This window comes from Elgaria multicarinata, chromosome 9 (assembly GCF_023053635.1).
Source record: "Elgaria multicarinata webbii isolate HBS135686 ecotype San Diego chromosome 9, rElgMul1.1.pri, whole genome shotgun sequence".
Lineage (NCBI taxonomy): Eukaryota > Metazoa > Chordata > Lepidosauria > Squamata > Anguidae > Elgaria > Elgaria multicarinata.
The window spans coordinates 29,739,942-29,762,149 of record NC_086179.1 but is presented as its reverse complement, the minus strand read 5'-3'; the positions used below and the strand labels follow the sequence as shown (position 1 = coordinate 29,762,149).

Here is a 22,208-nt window from a genome sequence, read left to right as displayed (position 1 = left end):
AATTTCCTCTTCATCACAACAGTTAAAGCTGCAGGAGCTGTACTGCAGCTATACTGTGAACAGATTTAAAAGACGGCAGGGCAACTGCAGCTTTAACTGTTGTGATGAAGAGGAAATTTCACCAGGTTCTCCATATATATAAATGACACCTGCTGAAATTCCCTTTTCAATATAAGTGTTAAAGATACAGGAGCCCTGTCCTCCTTTTCATATGGTCACCCTACTTGTACAAAAAAAGATTTTACTTTGGCAGACCAAACAGCCAAGCTTAAAACTGTAATTGTACAATACTATTACCTAAACCAGCCTTCCCTATGGTTGGCTGGGGGATGCAGGGAGTTGTAGTCCAACACGTCTGGAAAGCACAAGGTCGGGGAAGGCTGACCTAAACCCTAACTATAACAATTCCTTTCTGAAAACAATGCAACTACAGAAATTTAATCTCAAAGTTTTTGAGTGTGTTTGTACATAACAAATATAAAATGTGTGTCTTCAGCTATGCTGCTGCTATTAAAAATACTGTGTGAGAAAACATCCACAATACTTATACAGGTTTCAACAACAAACATAGCATATCAACGTCAAAGTGAAATGAAACCAAAATACTTTCCTGATGGTTCAAATGAAGAAAAAAATTAGAGAATAAGAGTGCTCTAAGCAAAGATGTATTAGATTTAGCAGACAAATAAAACCAATCAAGAATATATAAATGGATCTATGATTTCACCGACCTGTGCAACTCTTCAGTTTTGTCTTCAGTAGGTCCCAGAGTTAATAAGCAGTGACGCAGAATGGCAGTCATATAACGAAATTCATGAGAGTCATTCTGTATAAACACAAAGTATGAAGAGGTCCATATTTACCAAGGCTGCAAATGAGGAATTAAGTTAAAATAGGACTGGAATTAAGTTAAAATAGGACTGTCACATTATAAAATCTTTACTGGTGCGAAACCTGTCTAGTTCCAAGCTAATATCTACTGAAGTAAGGCTTCTATATTGCTCATGGGAGATCAAGCCACTTTGGCTCAGTAGTCTTTTCTAAAGTCAAGCAAGATTTAAAAACAATAACATCTGATTATACATGTCAGGAACAAGCCCTTGGACTGGCCTTTTTGTTAAGAATGCCTTAGGATGCAATCATATGCATGTTTACACAGGAAACAAGTCCTACAACTCCCACCATTCCTAGAAAGCCATGACTGTTTGGTCAATGCTGGGAGTTGTAGGACTTGTTTCTGTCTAAACATGCATAGGGTTTGCCGGTCCCACTAACTGGTTTTGAACCAGCTACTACCTGACTGGCTGACACCATTTAGCAAATGGCCTTGGAAATAGAGGCAGACTTTGCATCAGTTGCTTTTGAAGTGGGGTTGTTTGCTTAGGGCAAATTAGGCCTGTCTCTCTACATCCACCTGCCTGACTAGAACTGGACTTGTAGTCTTCATGAAGTTCTGGTATTGGCTCACTTTGCCTGGAGTTCCTGGGACATCATGCTGCCAGGAGCAGCAGATGTGTTTGGGGACTGTGATTGGCTTTGGGCCTTGCTCCTAGGACTACCTCTGGCCTATAGGTGTGGGACTGAGCCCTGCCAGCTTGCCTTTGAAAAATATTCAGATATGCAGGCTTAAATGATTTGTGGATAAGGCTAACAATATCCAAATTGAATACATCTATCTTACAAAAAAAATCCCTTGCACTTACTCCCTTTATTCAAACTGCAAAGTATGATCTCAATCTAATACTACTTTTTTGTGAGATGGAAAACTCAGAAGAATCAACCTCACTGCACAGGGACCATTTGTCCTTATTAAACCTGATATTCCAAGATATGCAGTACCCTACCTACAGTCGGAAGTGGTACAATCTTTGTGGACAAGCCTAAACAAAAAGCTGCAGCAGAACATGCAGCAGCAAAAATATGACAATGGAGACCAATATTTTCTTAGTTTCATTTAATTTGCCGCACTTTGCCTAACTTGGAAGCAAAGTTCTTTAGGGCCCATGGTTATCAAAACACTCACATTGTACGTTAGAACTCAAGGGTTCACTAGAAGTATGTTAAGTGTTAGAAATGTGAAAAATATGCCCAGAATTACTAGCTTCAATATTCCTTTCTCCATTCAATGCAACATTGCAATACACTCCTTAAACATTCTTACCTACTGCCAATTACTACAAAAAACAAGCTTGAATTACAGGTCTAATTTTTGTAGATCAATTTTTCCACCATGGAAAAATTATATTTGTAACACCACCTAATTTTTCATCACCTGTAACTAGTGTTCTGTCTAGATCATTAAAGATGTAAACCAAAGTTTAATAAGGAGCCACAGGGAATACTTACTGGAAATGTTTACAAACAACTATGGCTTTAGAGGAGACAATTACGTAAGATGCATTTTCAGTTATCCACTCAAACAGTAGTAGTTTTCTCTATCAGTATTGTTCTGCATTGTTAGTGCAGTGGAGAGTAAATAACTCCTGCTCACTTTAGTGTCCCCACACCTAGTGTCCCCACAAGATGATGTACTTAGCGGAAGTAAACTACAACAGGCTTGAGAATGCAGGTGTGATTGTACTCTAAAAGTATGTTTGCAATATCTAAACTACCTTTGTCTCTCTCCCGTGAAACATTCTTATGCTGTTCTTTGCAGATATGCAATTAACTGTATCCAAACAGCACCACAACTGGTTGGGATCTTACACATTCCAGATTTGTTTGGTGGTGATGGAAGAGTCCAGAACACTGCTTAAAGAAAAGAGTCCTTCTCAGCCAGCAGATCTGCCTCCAAATTCCAGATCAACTAAGGCAGACATAAAATGGATTCTTTCCTACAACAAGACCACCATTATGTAGCTACAGTGTAGGACCTATTGCTTTGTACTTGAGCATGATTCTAGAAGCTGGGTAGCCCATCTCAACTTGAGATGCAAAGATCACCTTCCTTTTGCAACTCCTTCAGCACTGTGCTTGGGAAACTACTCCCAACATGGGTTCACTTGTGTTCTAGCTGGGATATAAAGACATGTTGCCCCAACTATAAACCTTTGGCAGAGAAATGAACATGGTCAGAGTATTTCAGCTCAAGTCTTACCTCACTGTGTACATTCCAGCTGTCAAGAGTAACATTAAAGAGAGCTTTCAGTGCTTCTATGGCACAATCTGTCTCTTGCAGAGACAAAGGTGACATTTCCTGGTCTTCAGCTGTGATGTATTTATCTGTCCACCTTATACTAAATGCACTTTCCAAGGCCTGAGTCAACAGTGGTAATCCCTGGAGATCATAACGCAGCTGAGACCTGATATCTGTGTGCAAAAGGGAGAGGAGGAAGAGGAGGCGTAAATCGAAGCATTTAATGTCTTCGACAAATTGTTGATCCTTGCATTTTTTCAGGAGATTGCAAAGCATAGCAGCCAGGTTCAGTTCCAGACTAAGTTTCTGTGCGGCTGGACTGTTAAATACAATGTTACAGAGGCATTTTAAAGCTTCCACTATGACAGGGAAATCAGTCACATCCTCCAAAGGATCCTCCACAGTAACCAACTTTGCCAGCTTCATCAAGATCTGCATGTTTTTCTTTGTTGTTACAGGAACTAAGACTTTCTTGTCTCTTGAGAGAATGCGAAGAGCTTCCAGACAAGTAACTCTACATGATGTTTTTATATCTTTGTCCAATAGATGTAATATTCCTTCACATAGTTGCTGCACAAATAAGGGTAAAAAAGAGAAGATGTTACCATTGTGTTCTGGGAATCCAACATACCACCTATGCTCTACTATAAAGCTTCAATGCTCTTCAAAAAAATGTTAGCTCATTATGTGCTCAACCTGGCTCAATATTAGAAAACCATTTCAAAATAAGAACACAGAACACCTGCTTCTTTCTAATTTAATCAATAAATGAATTGAAACAACAAAAATAGTATATCATAGCTTTTCAGTAGCATTATCACTAGCTGCCAATCTCCTGAAAATCAAAATTGTTTGGTTGTGTCACACAAAGAATTAAATGTTTCTGAATGTGTGGACATAGCCAAAGAAACTCGGTGTTCTAAATAAAAAGAAAATTATACTGTGCAAAAAGAGTAACAACTTGTGCATCCTTTAAGTTTCAGCTATATAGTTCTTACGTGTATCAGCCTCTGCTTCAAGGGTTTCCATCCATATTAAATAAGAAGCAATCTATGAAACTCTGCAGTGGTTTATAGTATTTCCAAATAGCAAAAATGGGTGGCTAACATTTAAACATATTGTGCTCTTTGTCCAATGAAGATTCTTTTTGAGACAGAGAAAGTTCTCTCTGGAACACCATCATATGCAAAGATGAACTTTTAATTAATTATCTGTTGCACTAACATCAGATAATAATTTGTGTTAGGCTCATAAATGCTTACTTAATAAGCCATTAGAGGGAAAGTAGCAAGTATCATTCCAAAAAAACCCACATGGGCCTTAGGGTATACTCCAGTCTATTTCAGATACCACCCATTACAATAGAGACAGAAATCAGATAAATAAAGGAATGCAAGAATAAACCCCCACAAGTGGGGCACTACAACAAAATGCTGCAGTGTGTAGTATTTCTGTTCAGGGTTCCTTCCAGCCACTACATTCCATTCCTTCCCCACCCTCAGCAGTCAGTATTCTTGCTACTGAGCATACTAATCGACATCAGGCTATTTTTGCAGGTTCCCCTCTCCATTTTGGAATTTGTGGGGTGGACATATTTGTGCCCATCCCATTTATATTAAAATCTTACTTTTCTATAGTCATTTCTATGGGCAGCCCTCACTTTTTCACTGCAGAATTTAAAAATAACCTGAGTTTGAAACAGGAAGTGACAGATCCAGACAATAAGCTATTTTTCTCTACCCTTTTAATATCTATATGTCTCTTATTCTTTCCAGCCACTCCACTGCATCCCCCCTCCAATGCTGAAGTTATTTTTCCCCTCTCAGCCATCATTCCACGGCAACTAAGTCCTTACAGGGCTGTTTCATGTTTTTCCCTCCTCCCTCCTACAGATTTTTTTTGTAGTTCTATAAACCTGGGGGTTACTCTGAGTCTGCCAATACCTCCCTTCCTGTGCAGGGGTGGTGCACTTTTGGCTGCATGTGCATGAGCACACAAAAACTTGAACTGAAAATAGAGGGAATAATATGTGGAAATCTGCTTTTGGAAACCCAAAAGAAGGTCCCCACATATACTGTTGTCAAATATTTCATCAAGCCAATTCTAGGATTGCAGAGATCTAGCTGAGTTTTGCAGCTGTTGTGTTTTCATCTATGGAGACTAAGAAACAAAAAAGGACTATTCTGCAGCAGATTTCCTTCCACAACTCTACAACTTCATCTTTACAAATAGGCAGTTAGAAAGTACACAAACAGTAGGCAAGCAAATAACAAAAACAAAACCCCACCAATTTTTTTTCAGCCAGAAAAAAGACCCGTATACCACTTTGTACAAGACCACTGCCAGTCCCCAGTACTTGGTCTCATTGGAGTTTATTTTCCAAAGTACACAACGTTCCCCTCTCCCAAACAAATGATAATTGGCATCATGCCATGCTGCCTTCTCCTGGCCTAGCCTTAAGATTTTTTTAGCTCATTATGTCTTTTGACCCAGGGCCCCCTCAATTTTAAATTCTGAGTTGATTTTAATTAAGCCCTCCATAGGGGGCTCAAGAGATAGGCATGTTTTTAATTTATTGAATTCAATCTAGTCCTGCAAGCCTTTCATTGGGCAGAATGATAGTCAAGTCAGTGAGAACTTCAGGAATAAAGTAGACTATAAATAAACTGCTTTCTTCCTCTTCACTTTCTCTATAGTTCACACAAACTCTTGTATGGACCAAAAAAACATCCCTACTGTTGCACTGGTAGGGCACATAACAAGTTAAGAGACTATAATAAGGGACTAGCTAAAATCTTAGCTGCAAGCAGCTCTGAGAATAACAATCGCTACTGAAGGTGAGCCAAAGTTGCCAGGCAGGGGGATAGGGACATCCAGTCCTGCTAAACATGAAGAATAAGGGCCTAATCCTATGTATGTTTAGACAGAAAAAAGTCGTACACGCTGGCTGGGGAATGCCTTGGCTTGCAGGACTTTTTTCTGTCTAAACGTTGCCAGAATTGGGCCTTAAGTTTCTTAGCATGGTTGTTGTGCCATGCTAGCCGCAGCTTGCCCACTGATTATGGCAAGCCACATCCACTTAAGTACTATCTTATGCAGCTGACAACATTGGCTCTTTGGCCCGTAAAAGCTTATGCCACAAGAAATGGCTCCAAAATTCTTTGTTATTTTTGCTGCAACAAATAAACATGGTTTGTGGAATTGCCCACCTGCATTGACTCCCAACATGGATGGGAATTACTAGCTAAAGAGGGTTGACATACGACAGCTTCCCCAGCTGGTGCCTTTCAAATGTTATGGACTACTATTTCCACCAACCCCAATCAATGATCATGCTAGCTGAGGCTGATGGTAGATGTTTTAAACTAGCAGGTTGGGTAAGGTTCACTTAAGCTATATACAAGGTAACATATCTCGAGAAGCATTTGTAAATATACCATGACAAGGAATAAATAAATAAATCATGGCATTTAAGTGTCATGAAAAAAGTTACACTTTAATTTAAGCTGTATGCTGGGGTTTGGATTCTAGAAGTAGAATGCACCTTCAAATATTTTTTGTAACTTGTGTCCACAAGTTACTGGAAGGGCATAAGGTTAAACTGGAGAGAAATTAAGGTGACAGGAGTTTATGAGAGAGGGGATGATGAACCAAGAGAAGAGGATCACATGAAGTGCAACCCTCCACAACTAGTTAATATGTACCTGCTACCAGTGGATGGTGACCACCATTTAAGCTTGGAGGATGGCAACAAGGGAGAGGGCATTCTCAGTGGTGGCCCCCCAATTGTGGAATGAGCTCCCCAACGAGGCCCGCCTGGAGCCAACATTGCTATCTTTTCGGCGCCAGGTTAAGACTTTTCTCCCAGGCATTTAGCAATATGTGACGAGCTTCATCAATCCTGGATCTGTTTTTATAGTTGTTTATAAAGTTATTTATAATTGTATTTAGATATGTTTCTGTGTATGTTGCATATTTTTGTGGTATTAAATTTTGCATATTGCTTTTAATTGATTTAATTGGTATAGTAATGTAAATAATAATAATAATAATAATAAAAAACCCACCACCAGGGGATGGCAACCACTGTTTAAGTTTCTGCGTGTCACAGGGTTTTAGGTCAGCACAATATAACAGTGGTGAAGGCTACAGGGAAAGATGTGTAATATTTTTGCTAAGTCGGTAAGAGTCAAATGAGATGTTAGAAGCAGGGGAAATAGATGCCAATGACTTACTGACTAGAAACCACCAGCAATTAAGGATTTAATAGGAACAGAATATGAGCTGCCCTTATTAAGTTGCAGATAAGTTCACTTAGTGTGTCAGTGTAATATATACCTTGCATCTGTATAGTTCTAGGCTGACTGCCTTCTCAGAAAGGCAGAGTATCATATTTATATTCAGTTCCTATTTTCAGGATTTATACTGCAAAATATTTTCACTTCCCCACGCTTAAGTCAAAAGCAATCAGGAAATTAGAGTTTCTCTATGTATTAAATATCCAATTGGTTCTTATTATAGTTAAAAGAAATGTGGTAGAATTTCGCCAGAGAAAGACCAGATTGCACTGCAGCTGATGACTTAGTCAGTGGGTGGGGGGAGAGGGAGAACAACAAACTCCGGGGCAAAAGGTCTAATTTATTAAACATTAATTACATTCTAGCAGGGCTGAAAAGGTTCCTCCATCATTCAATGCTTTTGCTAGGGAGTATGTATGAGTTTTGTAGATGAACAGTATTCAGTCTTACCCATGCTTTATGCTTTTAGAAATTTTAAGTTATAGGTAACGACAGTAATATAACAAACCATTGTTGCAATTAGATTAACTTTGATAATGCAGTCAACTTAATCATACTTCTCACAGGCAAAGATAACCCCTTGAATCTCTCTGCTATGCATCAATGCCTACTTCTTGGATTTATCAAGGACTAAATGGTGTGGTCATTTTTTTAAAAAAAACCAACCAAATCATGATTACCCTATTAATATTTTCCTTAATTTATTCAGTGGCTTTGGCTGTGTTTACAAACTATGTGATACAAAGAGAGAGAATAAAGTTCTTTTAGGGCACAATCCTATAGGATCTGCTCTTGATAATTATAAGCCTCTGAACTCAGATCCTTGCCTCAGCTGCACCTCCCGCTCTGCAATTTAGCTAGAAGGGCTTTTTTGCCCATTTAGCTGAGGTGTTGGGAGGGGCTGGGGAGACTTGTGGATACAGCATAAGCCGTCCCCTCCCACTGGCATACCCCTTCTCCCTTCCTAAGAGGCAGCAACATGGTTCCCTTTGCACCATCTGAGAGGGAGGTCGGACTCCTGGCTCCAAGGTCTGAGTGCTATCTCCAAACTCGGATTCAGGAATCCAAACTATCCTATGACATAGGGGCAATACGATTGCTCTCCTACATATTCTATTTCCACCATGACCATTTCCAAAAGAACAAGTACATCCAATTGGCATACCCCATAGTATCTGTGTGATTTTAAGGCAGCTTTAAAGACTAGCCTTTTCCGGCAGGCCTATCCAGATCAATGTTAAATCATGAATTTTTAAGATATATTGATTCCTGTTCTAATGTTGTTCCCCGCCTCGATCCAAAGGGAGAGGCGGGTAAGAAATAAATATATTATTATTATTATTTCAAAATATATATTACAATGTTTATTCATTCATTCAATTTGTATCCTGCCTTTCTGCCCCAAAATGCCACTCAAGGTGATTTGGAAGTTCCTTGCTTCCAACACCAACCATCTGCAAAACTCTTAAGACAAAAGTTTCCATTTAAGGAAGAGTCTGTCTTTTCCTTCTATATTAATTTATTACATTTTTTTAATATATGGAAGCTACGAATCCACACAGGCTCTCCCCATTCAGACACATGTCTGCACATACTGTGAAAAGTGTATTTGGAGTCAAACCTGGCAGTACAGCAAACAGGAAAGCCTGTACTCAATGGGATCGCCATCTGCTTATCTACTCTTTAAGACGTACGTCGTATTACGTCCTAATACACTCAGCTCACAAAACAATGAAGATGAATATTCATCCATGTGCATTTGTAGGGCTTTGGGTCAAACGGATGATCCTAAACAAAATGCTTTTGAAGTGACTAAGAGAAATTAAAAGAACCAATGGACCTGTTGTGCTCCTCCTCCCTGAACTGCCACCAGCAAGAGTGATTCTAGCAGTCTGAGCTGAGGGAGAACAGGGCTATTCCACCAGCTGTGCTAAAAGAATTAATCCTCCCTTCTTCCTTCCCCATTCCTTTTTTTCTTGTGTGTTGTGTCTTTTTAGGGACCATCTTGTTTAACTGATTACATGTAAGTTGCTTTGGCGTTTTTGGCTACAGAACAGCACTAAAACACTTCAAATAAATGTATAAATACTATAGTATTAAAGCAATACAAACAGTTTGCACATGAAAACCATACTATGCCATGTACCATGTGAAACCTAAAGAAAACGCACATGCTCTTCCAAGGCCAGCTTTAATATGAATACTTACCTTTCTTTTTTCTTCATCTGAGGGTTCAAACTTGAAAGTCGCTCTATTCTGAAAAAACAAACAAAATTTATTTTAAAAAAACTATGTATCAACGGTTTCACTTTCAAGTATACACTTTGGTTTTGTTAGAATAGGTTTTTAATCAACGTTACTTAAAACCTAAACTAGGGTGACCATATGAAAAGGAGGACAGGGCTCCTGTATCTAACAATTGTATTGAAAAGGGGATTTCTGCAGGTGTCATTTGTATATACGGAGAACCTGGTGAAATTTCCTCTTCATCACACCAGTTAAAGCTGCAGATGCCCTGCCCATTTTTAAATCTGGTCACTCTAGTATAGCTTCCGCAGCTTTAACTGTTGTAATGAAGGGTGAATTGCACCAGGTGCTGCATGCATACAAATGGCACCTGCTGAAATTCCCTTTTCTATGCAAAGATACAGGAGCCCTGTCCTCCTTTTCATATGGTCACCCTAACCTAAACTAAACGAATTAGCTTTATGCACTTCCATCTTTGACGTAAATAGATACAGAAATAAGCTAGTTTCCCATTACTATACTCATGCTTAAAACAGGATATGGAAGTTTGAGGCCCTCATTAATTTTATTTTTAAATTATGAATGATCATTCTAGAGCTGAGCAGAGCAATCCTTACCTGCCCGCCCTTTGAATGGCCATCAGAACATGGGTAGGATGGGTCATAAGTACTCCACCGCTGACAGAGAGGAGCTCTGCTGGCACAGTGGCTACCTGGATGCCCCTGGTATGCCTGTGGAAAGCAGGTGTAGGAGTTCTGCTACTGGCAGGCCCTGAAATGGGATGAACCAGGGGCAGCCTTGCATTTGCTGGACTCAAAGCCCGTTCACTCTCCACATAACTGCACCAGTCTAGAGGTGGCGCTGAAACCAAGGGGTGGGGGGTAATCCATTGATCATGTTGGCTGGAGCTGAGGGACTGTAGTCCAAAACATCTGGAGGGCACCAGGTAGGGGCAGTGCTCAGGTAGTTGTGCTCAAGATTGCACTGTAAAATACTATGAAGAGATATTCAATTGCTCAGCAAAAGGGTGCTTGCCAAGACTATGGTGATGGCCATTTGATAAGATGGTTTTTGAAAAGAAGTTCATAAAGAAAAGGTCGATAATTAGCTGTTAGCCATGGTAACTAAATGGAAACCACAAGTAAGTGGATATGCCTACTAAAATATTCAGCTGTGAAAGAATTATTGCATCAGCAGATAGAACGCACGAGCCTGACAATTTAATCTCCACATAAACGCGAGGGACTACTCTGTACAAGTACCAATATGTCCTGGTACAAGCTACAACCTGAATTTTGACCCTAAGCTACATAGTGCTTTGAGCACACCCATCAAGAAATAAATATTTCAACCAGGGTCCAAAGAGTTTGCTTTAATCAGACATTTTAATTACCTTCACAATACACTAGCGAGCAATGTAGATCAGTGGAACAGTGTTGCTATAGCTGGCACTCTAGTAACTAGGCAACCACTCTGTAGGCCAGCTGAAGCTTCAAAGGTAACCTTGCTTAGAGCATTCTACCCATAGGAGGGGCACGGATACATAATGGCTCAATACACAGCACGGAGAAACAAACAGCCATCTAATATAGCTGAATGAGGTGTTTTGGTTTCTGTTCCTCACACTACCAGAGAACACTAGATGGGGTGGGTGGGTTTAGTAGCTATGGCACTGTGGAAAGACTAGGAATGCCAGATACTAATTATTTTAATGGATCTTAATTTTTTAAAAGCATTTCTTGTTCCATAACCTCTGCATTCTACACAACGTAATACAGGTCCTTTAATCCTAGCCAACCAGTTTGCAGTCTACAGAAGAGTGTAGCTAACTCCCACATCGTGCCAGGCACTTTTGCTACAACTGCCTCTTAAATTTGTTACAGATGTTTACTTTTTTATATGGCTATACAAGAGAGGGAGCACGCCATTTCTCTAAAAATGACAAAAAGTATTTTATTAGGAAGATGTGAATTATATGGCAAGACCAGGCTGTGGAATGGCCTGCCGGGAGAGATTCGCCAACTTAAGTCTTTCTGAATTTAAAAAAGCTATAAAGACTGATCTCTTCCAGCAGGCCTACCCAGTCAAATTTTAAGATATCCGACTGTTATTTTAATAGTATTAGTTTTATATGTTTTTAATCAGTTTTAAGCATTTTATAGTATTTTTGTATTCAATGTTGTTCCCGCCTCAATCCAGAGGGAGAGGCAGGTAAGAAATAAATTTATTATTTTTAATTATTATCATCAAGATCTATTCTGGAGAAACTCTGAAAATAATGTAGAAACCACCTATTTAAATTGAAAAAAGAAAAGACAATGCAGCCTGTGGATGAAGATGGACCCCAGGAGGGAGAGGGAACTACAGAACAGATTACACATGAAAGGAGCAGGGGACATATAATGCAGTACACTGGATAAATTATAAGAATGTTTCTCAAAGAAAATAACACAACTTCACACAATTTGATACATGGAGGGTGGGGCTGAATACCAATTTGAAATAAAAATATGTGAGGGTGGGTGAGGTAGAGAGGGTTGATACCATTTATATTTGACAGGGAAAAGAATCTGTTGCTACAAAGGGAGGAGCACGGAGGGTGAATCTTCTGCCTACTTACTCGGAAGTAAGTCCCACTGCATTCAATGGAGGGGCTTACACCCAAGTAAGCCTGCAAAGGATGGCAGCCTTAGGAGCACACCGAGTCTTCCAGCTAGCGAAACAGCAAGGGAACTTATTGGAGGGATATAACCGGGCTTCAATATGCTTCAGACCTAATAGAACCTCCCAATATCCGGCCAGTAGCTGTACACTTGGGGGGAGAGAGGATCTGAAGAACAATAGCAGGAGGATCTCTTCTCCTCCTCCTCCCATCCCGCTGGCCAGTCGGTGCCCATGGTTTGGGCGTCCATGGAAGCTGTCCACGGAGTTGGCAGAAGGGCGCCATACCGAGGGACCGGCGTTACACTGAGGGACCAGAAGCGCTGGCGGGCGTGGCCGGGCGTTATACTGAGGGACTAGGCGCGCCGGTGGGAGCGGCCGGGCACCAGAAGCGCCGGTGGGGATGACGAGAGGAGTGGCCGGGCGTTATACTGAGGAGCGCCGGAGGTGTGGCCGGGCGTTATGATGAGGGGCCAGGCGCGTTCCCCGGGGGGCGTTGCCGCCCAGGGAGGCGGGGTGAGCGGGGCTCTGTCGTTACCTGCTCATTGAAGCGGCTCAAGACGCGCTCAGCCCCGTCGCGCCCCTTGACCGCCGCCAGCGCCGCTTCCAACGCCATCCCGGAGCAGGGCGCGGCCGGATGGCCCCCGCCTCCCCCCCGCCGATGTGCGGCAGCTTCAGCTCCAGCGGTGCTCGGAACGGCAGCGTCAGCCTCCCTTTCCCTGACCCTTCTACCTTTCACCTCGAATGACGCCACAGCGAGACCAGCACTCGAGCCCCGCAGAGGAAGATGTCTGCCCCGATTGGCTGGCAGGAAGCCGAGTGGGCGGGCGGGTCACTCGCCATTGGCTGGGTTCTGTTTACCTCGGGGTAAGGGGTGCGCGCTGAAAAAAAATAGGTTGGGCGGTTCTAAGGAAAGACTACATTTCCCGGTGAGCTTTGAGACTCTACTAGGAGGTGCTCGACGGAATTCAGTGCATTGTGGGCCTCCTGGTCTTTCTGCGGTTTGAGGTGGGGCCGTCCTTCCAACAAAGGAATTTTGGGTGGGTGGGGTTCCTGCGTGACATCAATGAATTAGAATTGATAAAACGTTTGATGTTATTGGTTTGGGGCTCAATCCAGGCCAAGGTTTTCTCCTGGGCAGCCACTTACACATCACTAAAAAAATGGGCATGCATCACTCAAAAAGGACATTGATTTGCACAAAATTTGCATGTGCTAATTTATATTATGGACCTAAATTTAAGAGGGAAATACTATAATTTAAATACAATACATCTCAGCATAATAAAATGAAATTGTGGAAAAAACTGGTCAGGTGACCTGTGTGCTGATTCATCTGCTGTCCAGGTGTTCCCTGATGATTTTTCTTTATTGCAATTCAAAGTTTCTGTTCTATCTTCTTATGGTCTTCTTTAAACTGTGTTTGGACAAGAGAGTCCTTCAAGCAGAAGCCTCACGTCTGTAAAGTAGGACATACAGCCATGCAATTTTTTTCTCCCATCATTTTGTTTAATGGTATATTCCTGCACCTGTGAGTAAGTTTCATTGCATTTAATGGTGCTGACTTCTGAATAGGCATGCATATTACTTTGTGAGTAAGGATTAAACTACAAGCTGTGTTAAGTGTGCAGCACATCTTTTTTTTACCTCAAAGTTCACTATAGGGCCCTGATCAAGACTGGCACCACCCCATGCATGGTGTGGAGAATGTGCATAAGGAAACACTTTTCTCCCTCTCCCATAATATTAGAACCTGGGGTCATCTCATGAAGCTGATTAGGGGGAGATTCAGGACAAATAAAAGGAAGTACTTCACACTGTGCATAGTTGAACAATGGTTGGCTTTAAAAGGGGGTTGGATAAATTCCTGGAGAAGGCTATCAATGGCTACTAGTCCAGATAACTATGTACTACCTCCAGTATCCCAGGCAGTAAGCCTATATGCACCAGTTGCTGGGGAACATGGGTGGGAGGGTGCTGTTGTACCATGTCCTGCTTTGTTGGTCCCAGGTTGACAGCTGTTTGACACCATGTGAACAGAGTGCTGGACTAGATGGACCCTTGGTCTGACCCAGCATGGCAATTCTTATATTCTTATGAGTATGACAGCCACTTCTTGCCCCCCTCAATCTCCCACATGTAGGGACAAAAAAGAGGGCAAAAAATGCATTGCCCCCTTTTCTAACGCATAGTTATTTTTGATAAGACATAGATACAGTGAATGATACCTGTGTGGAAAGGCTGATTCTGCAGTGAAGTAGCTTTCAAGTAGCAGGGGCTCCATGTGGCTGCAGCAACACCTGGAGTTGGCTTCCTGTATAAGTCAGCTTAGTAAATATCCAAGGTTGCCCTTTAAGCTTCTGGGGTGAGGTGAGGTGGGAGGCTGCAGGTGATCCACCTGACCCACATGGAAACTGATTCCAGATGTTTACACAAGAAGATTCAATCATTTGAAATGCCTGATCCTTAAGATCACCTACTGAGGACCAGCCCTTTGTTCTCTCATTGTCTGAACTATGGCAGGAAAATATGAGGAGAAAGAGCCTTTTCCATGGTGGAACCAAAATGAAGTATTCTTCCAAAGGAAGTTAATCTGCCTTTTGACAAGCAGTTGCGAAGACTATTTCTTCCAGGGAGCTTTTTCATGTGTTACTTTGTTAAAATATTTTCTAACTACTGTTCTTTTTATTCTGTTTCTGATTCATCTTCCAGAGTCTGTGTGGGATTATGATTGACACAGTACATGCTCCCCCGCCCCCGCTGTTTGCTTTGTGGGCAATTTCCATATATACAACCAGTAGATGGCGCTGCAATATTGAACGATTCCAGGAAGAAACCACCTCTTTGACATCAGTTTATATTTATTACTTCATTTTCAGCTTGTTAAAAAAAATGGCAGAACAATGTTTAAAAATGATGGAAGACGCACTGGAGAGTGATGATGTCATGAAAAGGACCTGTAAAGTTCTGTACATGACCAACCATGAGTGCATGATAAAAGTCTCATGTGAAGAACCTCATTGTCTATAGCTTCTACATTTAATTTCCCTTTGACGTCACTGTATACAGCCATGCATAACTCAGGATATAACTTCATGCATCTGATGAAAGAAATGTGTTAGTCCTTCAGGCACCACAAAATGCTTTGTTGTTTTTTCTGAAATGGATTCACGTGGTTGTTTTTCATTATCTGTTCCCATTACTTACAGTGGATGCAGTTTGTGCAAGGGGTATCTTGATCAGGACTTTTGTGACTAAAACCTTTGGTTGTACTGGGTGCCTCAATTGAAGTGACTATTTTTTTTATGAGTTAGTAAGTAATTTAATGGAGACTTCCATCAGCAGCCAGTCACCCTTCAGGCAACAGGAGGGGAACAAAAGCAAAGCTCTTCATTGGCCTGTTTTGACCCACTTGTATTTTCAACATTTTTGTTCTTTCATTCTTTTTTGTGGCAAACGAAAAATGGGATATAAATACAGGAAAAACCCTGCTCTCTCTAGCTAATTGTTCATCCCAGCCAAAATAAGAAGCATTGAGCTTAATTGACAGGAAGACTGAAATTGTTAGAAAAATGTCCTCCCTTCCTAGAAAATATGCTTTTATGTGACTGCAGCCTGAAGCTAAACATGTGTTCTTGTGTATAAATCCCAGAGTTCAATGGACTGTGACAACTGCAACCATGGTCTCTGGGACCAATATGGCACCCATTGGCTTCATCAATAATAAAAAAAGCCACAACCCATACATCCTCCATGACCTGTATTTCTCTTTTTCCATTTCCATTTTTACCAACTCGGGGTAAAATAAGAAGCAATGGGTTTACTCTATGGGAATTATGCTTCTTCATGATTGCAGAAGTGAGCCAAAGGACTTAAGAGCCACTGCTACTGCCACATCAACTCCTATAAGCCCCATCCAACATGGCCAAATGGTCAGGAATGCTGGGAGTTGTAGTCCAAAACATCTGGAGAGCACCAGGTTGGGGACAGCTGCATGCATCTGTCAGAAATAGAGGAGCAAATGAGAAGTTGCCTTGTGCACTTAATATTTGTTCTCCAGGTTGCCGCAGGCTGAAGTTTTTGGGCCTCTCACTTCAAAGGAGTTCCAGCCGTGATCGGAGTCCACAAGAAGGCACTTTCTCATTCAGCAGTGAGTGCTCCATTACTCTGGGAGATGCTAGATTCACTTAGCAACCTTGAAGAGCTTAGTCATTTCTCTCTGATGTGTGACTGCATGACTGAACACACCTTGAGGTCACGATGCTGGAGACTCCTATAGAAGCAAGTTGCTGAAACATCTTGCCAGAACAATTAAATGCTTAGTTTACAAACCTAGATTTAAAAAAAATTAAATAAATATAAATAAATGTTAAGAGAAAAGGCTTTAGAGCCAATTGCCAAACCTTCCCCACAACAGTAGTGAGCCAAAATACTTGAGTCTGGGATTGCTCGGTGGTCCTCTAAACCGGTTAATGCAGGGAGGTATTAATCTGCGGTCAGCTTTAGTTCACACCTTTGGTAGTGAGAAAAATGTTTTAGAACTGGCATCCAAATGAAAGGAGCAGAAGAAATGGCGTCTTCCTCCCCAAAGACTTGACAGAGCTTTTCAGTTGAGCACATGCCATGAGCTTTCCCCATATTAGCTAGCTTTAGCTCAACCTCTAAAAGAAGTGCCTGCCTGCCTGCGAATTTCATGGCTTTTGAGGTCAATCATACCAGAATTGCAGGATTGGGGAAGGTCAGAGGCCATTTTTGTCAAAGGCTGGTGATCTCCGAAGCAAGAGGTAGCCTGACAAAAAAAATTGGGATTCATTGGAGTGAATGTAGTTCTCACAGCTTTGCGCATGCTGAGTCTCTTCTCCCTCCCTCCCTCCCTGCCTCCCCTCCTCAGAATTCCCAAAGGCAATGAAAGCCTGTCAGAGTTGCTGTGTTTTATGTAAAACCCACTCTCTTCATACTTGTATAGATGGCATATTGAACCTTTTTCTGGCCCATGGGGCCAGACTTCAGAGAACCTTTTTCTGGCCCATGGGGCCAGACTTACACTTCAGAGAAACCCTCAAGATGCCTTCCACTGGTGGGTTGGCCCAATGGCAAAAGGGCGGACCCAAAATACCAAAGATTCCAGCATATTTTAGCTTAAAGGTCTTACTCCCAGTAGCTAAACCTTAGGAGAGGCATTTCAACCTAGAATCTGGAGAAAGAAAGAAAGAAAGAGCGAGCCAGGAAATCACCAAAAGATCAGTGGTTGGGGGAAAGGAGGTATTGCTATCTGGCGAACCCTGGATGGCCAAACTGGGACCGCAAATGGACCAGACTTGGTTCTGCATTCTTGATGTATGTGATCACACTGTAAAATGCATTTGTTTGTATATAGCAGTACCAGAAAGAAGATCTGGCCGGATGACAATTTCACAGTGTGCGGGATACAGGCTTTAGCAGAAAGCATATTAAAAAAATTCTGCAATCATATTTGCACTTGCGGGGAGTATGCCCTGTTGGAGTCACCAGAATCTTCTTACAAGAAAGTGCACACACCATCTGGCTACAACCGTAAGAATGATTCTGTGTGAGCTTACTGGGAAGTCACTTTAGCTGAGCCCAAAGATTCACACATCTCTTGGCTGCTAGGAAGAACTCCACATGCTTCCAGACACTAGGAGGCAATAGAGAATGTCTTGTTCATTCCCCTTGTTCTCTGATCAGTTTCTTTTTCCTGCTTCCTTTCTCTTGCCTCTGCAACAAGCGCCATGTGGTCTCTCCAGAGGGGTAGCAAATAACAAAATTGTAGTTAAAACAGTGTTAGATAGTCTTCTCTGACAATGAATATAAATAAAACCACTAATAAACTAAGCTGATTTGAATGGCCCTGTTAACAAAAAAGACTTAACCACTGTGGTTTAAGGTGTCTTCTGAACAGGGCTGAGTTCTTTTAAACTGGTTCTAGTCTGTGTTTATTGCCTCCAATACTAAATACTGTGTTGCCATGCTTTCTCTTCATAAGGTAACTCTGCTGTTAGTCATGCCAGATTTTCCAACAACATCAGTGTGTTTAAGATTAGGATGTACATCCAGAAAAGGGTTATGCACATCCCCCACCCCCGCCACATCTCTCTGTTCTGAATTCTCCCCTCCTGCAGTAGCTTTCCCTTTGTTTGGGGTGGGGGTGGGGGAAAGCATTAGGGATCTGTTACACAGGTTAGGGGGCAGACCATCCATCAAAGACAGAGTATGAGAACAGAGGCATTTAATATGCACTTTACTTGCCATGTTGCACGAGATCCTGGAAGGAATTAAGTACAATTACTGTTCTGAAAACTACTCTGAAGTAAAGAAGCATTGATTTTTGCTGTTATAGTTTATGGTCGCAAAACATATGCAGAGGTTTTTTATTTTTATTTTTTTGTACGTCCATATCCTAGTGAGCTTCAGAATGAAAAAAAACCAACAACTAAAAAAAGGCTCTCTTTTTCTGGTCTTTTCACGTTACGTATTTGTTAACATATTTTTTATGATTTGCATAAACCGCTTGGAAATCTTAAGCTGTAAACAGTTTATAAATACTTGTAAATCAACAATCAATAATGCACAGACTTGTTTAAACATAAAATATTGTGAAGAACTAAAAAAATCTGCAATTCAGCTGTTGCAAACAGACGGCAGTCCTCCGTTTAAAAAAAAATAAGGACATGTGGCCACCTTACAAGGAGGGGACAGGAAACTTTCCTTACATGTACTTAGGATCTAAGCCTGTGGCCTGGTTCAGACAACATGCTACACCATGCTGCTTAACCACAAAATGGTAAGGGATTCCCTTAACCATTTTGTGGTTAAGCAGCATGATTTAGCATCTTGTCTAAACCAGGCCTATGTGTGTGTCTTTCCCTCCTGCATGCTAGCTGTTTTCTCCTGACAGACAGTTTGAGAATTGTACTACATTGCAATAACAACAACAACAACAACAACAACAACAACAACAACAACAACAACAACACATATTACCTGCTTACAACAAAACTTTTCAAATAAATTAAGCTAAGATTCTTCATTTCATTTGTTTGGATTTTTTTTATTTAAGTGTGAAAATCCTTCATATATCTTGGTAACTGTACAAATAACACATTTCCATTGTAACCATAAACACGGTTATCACCACTGTCGAGTGCTATCAAATATTTTATTTACAAAACAATTATTAAAATGCCTGATGTCATATCTCCTTGTAATTATATCTTACCCATAGGGTAATAAGTCCACCATAATTGCTTGGCGCCTTTTCTTTTTTTATAATATAAAGCAAAAAAGCCTATGTTAATAGTTTTCTACAAAAAAATTCACAAAGAACTATGAATCTGACCAAAAATACCAATGGAAAAAAAGTCTCCCAAAAATACAATAATTTCCCACACACAAATACATAACATAGAACAGGTCCAAAGGCACAACTTTGATGTTTGCGTAAGTGAATGGAAATATCCTGGCAAAGAAACCAGGAAAGCAGTTTTTGTATCAAGCTCTAGGGAACAAAATAATTTGTTCTTGTTTTTTTTTTTTTTTTTTGCATTTTGAGTCTCACCTACTTGTTTTGTTCGACAATATTAACATGTTGCTTCCTTGGTATCATTAGGCTGGGTGCAATCCCACCTGCCCCACCCACAACACAGACGCATGTCTGCCCCATAGGAGTCTGTATAGCTCTCCCTTCCCAAGTAGGTGGCTTTTGTGCCAGCTGCCATGCTCAAGGCTGGCCCAAGATATGTTTCTGTCTGAGACGAAGGACAAGAAGTCCGCCGTCACAATCCCAACTCCACGTAGAAAAGCCAAGTGGTCTGGCAAGTGAATCTTCCTTCAATAACAGGTGTAGATCAGGCTCTGTGGCACACACAGCTCTGTCTTTGAACAGAGGAGGGACAGCCAAAGGACTCAAAATGAGTGGCCAGGCGTCTGCCATTGCTGCCATCCCAACACCCCAGCATCCATTGTCCGAGACAGCCACCTCACTCTGCCTAATGCTAGGGCAGGACCTGTCCATACTGCTGGGTGCACAACATTGAGCCCAAGGTGTTCATTCCACGGGGCCCTTCCATACCTTCCCTTTCCTAGATCTCACAGGAGTAGCGCTATAACCATGTGGGGCTGGTAACAGCAATCTACTGGATGTGCTCAAAGGTATGGGTGTGGATGTGCCAAAGGACCTCACCTTAGAGTGAACAGCTGCATGCCCCCCAGAAGACTAGAGCTGCCCTATGGGAGATTGTATGCTGGCTCCCACGGAGTTTTCGTACACACTCTAATACTCTACATGAGTGGAGCGACCAGAATTTCATTCCTTGTCAATATGGACCCATAACCATGCAGTTGTACAAATACTGACAACGTGGTAGGAAACACAGCCAACATAAGGCAGTGTGTCATCCAATGCTACATGTTTTCCCTTGGTCCAGGTAACACACATGTGATCAATAGCAAGGTGCATCGTGAAAAGAAGTTACGTGTAAACTGGAGCCTATATAAACACTTATCACATGCCATTTTAAGAAGCCTCAGAAAGGAAACTGAGGATAACAATTAATCCAGCACAGCATCTTTAAGGAGCTACTGTGGCAGTTAAAGAAGGGAAGAAACTTGCTTTGTTTACCTTTAGCTAAAAAGATGGACTAGATTTCTCTCCCCAACAAATTTCCTTCAAGATCATTTAAAATTTCTCAATAGGAATGTAAGAATGGTGCACTAAAACTAGTGGAGTACATGAACAAAGCAAAAAGCTGTCAAAGGGTACTAGAATAGGCAATCTCCTTTGCTCGTCACAATATTGCTTTGAGCAGGTACTTGATTGGATCAGCTCACTTTGGATAGCATTGTTGGCCTGGCACAGTTTGCTTTTTCCTTCACTGCACCGCTGGTCTTTATTTGGTTTGTTTCATTATTTGAACATGCAAGGGCTCTGATGTCCTGCACCTTGTTTGTACCCGCTCTCTGTTTGGGGTGCACTATAGCCAAAGCCGTGTGTACGCTGCCCCGCAAAGAGAGTTCCAAAATTCTGTGCCAACAAAATGCAAATTCTGCAATCTGAGGAGTCCCTTATGCAAATTAAGGAGATTTGCATATGGTTTCGTGATTTGCACGAGTTATTCTGGAAGCTAATAATAGTTCGCATTGACATGTCATACTCGGAGGGCTTGTTCAGATGACACACTAAGCCACGACTAGGCCACTAATCCTTTTGCAGCAAATGGTTAGTGAGTCTGTTTAAACTGTGGTTCTGTCACCACCATGGTTAGGAATAGTTCACACGACACGCTAAGTCATAATGTTTAGCTCAAAATGCTTAACCACCGTCGCTTAGCACGGCGTCTGAACAGGGCCAGAGTGTTCAAGCAGTTCACTTATACTATCATTACTTCTTACAAAATGCCAGAAAGGTAGGCCAAATTACTATCGCCATATTACAGATTGTGGACTGAGCTACACTGAGAGATAATGGCTTGCCTAATGCCACTTTGAGGTACCACTTGTGGGACAGAATATGGTTCGTGCCAAATACCTATAAAGCTGAGGACGGGATCAAAGCACAGCATAGGCGGGAGGGAGCTGCTATATCCTCCCCTCACCTGTGGTCCCTCCCAAACCACCTCTCCTCAGATGTTTTTCTCCTGATGAGAATTATTTCCAGTGTTAGAACTCTGCTGAACGGGAAATAGCTGGGAGGAAGGGGTCTTGGGCAGAGGAAGCATGGACAAGAGCGGAGTTTATACGTCCCTCTCACTTTAAATTCCCACCATTTTTTTTAAAAAAGAGGAAATTGGTAGTGACCCAATTGTAAGACCGGGGTGTATTGCAGTTACAGCTACTCTGCTTCTTCGTGA

At 41.5% G+C, this 22,208-nt stretch overlaps 1 protein-coding gene across 1 annotated transcript in view; it reads right to left on the bottom strand.

The window, feature by feature from the left end:
- RIC8B (RIC8 guanine nucleotide exchange factor B) overlaps positions 1-12,982 on the bottom strand; it is a 31,733-nt gene extending 18,751 nt beyond the window's left edge. Inside the window, exons 1-4 of the mRNA XM_063133427.1 lie at positions 12,881-12,982; positions 9,643-9,690; positions 3,098-3,706; positions 732-826 (exon numbers count right to left, since the gene is read on the bottom strand). Of these exons, the coding sequence (XP_062989497.1) occupies positions 732-826; positions 3,098-3,706; positions 9,643-9,690; positions 12,881-12,958 (830 nt within the window). The 5' untranslated portion in view covers positions 12,959-12,982. The remainder of the gene's footprint in view (positions 1-731; positions 827-3,097; positions 3,707-9,642; positions 9,691-12,880) is intronic.
- Between the last annotated feature and the right edge of the window lie 9,226 nt (positions 12,983-22,208).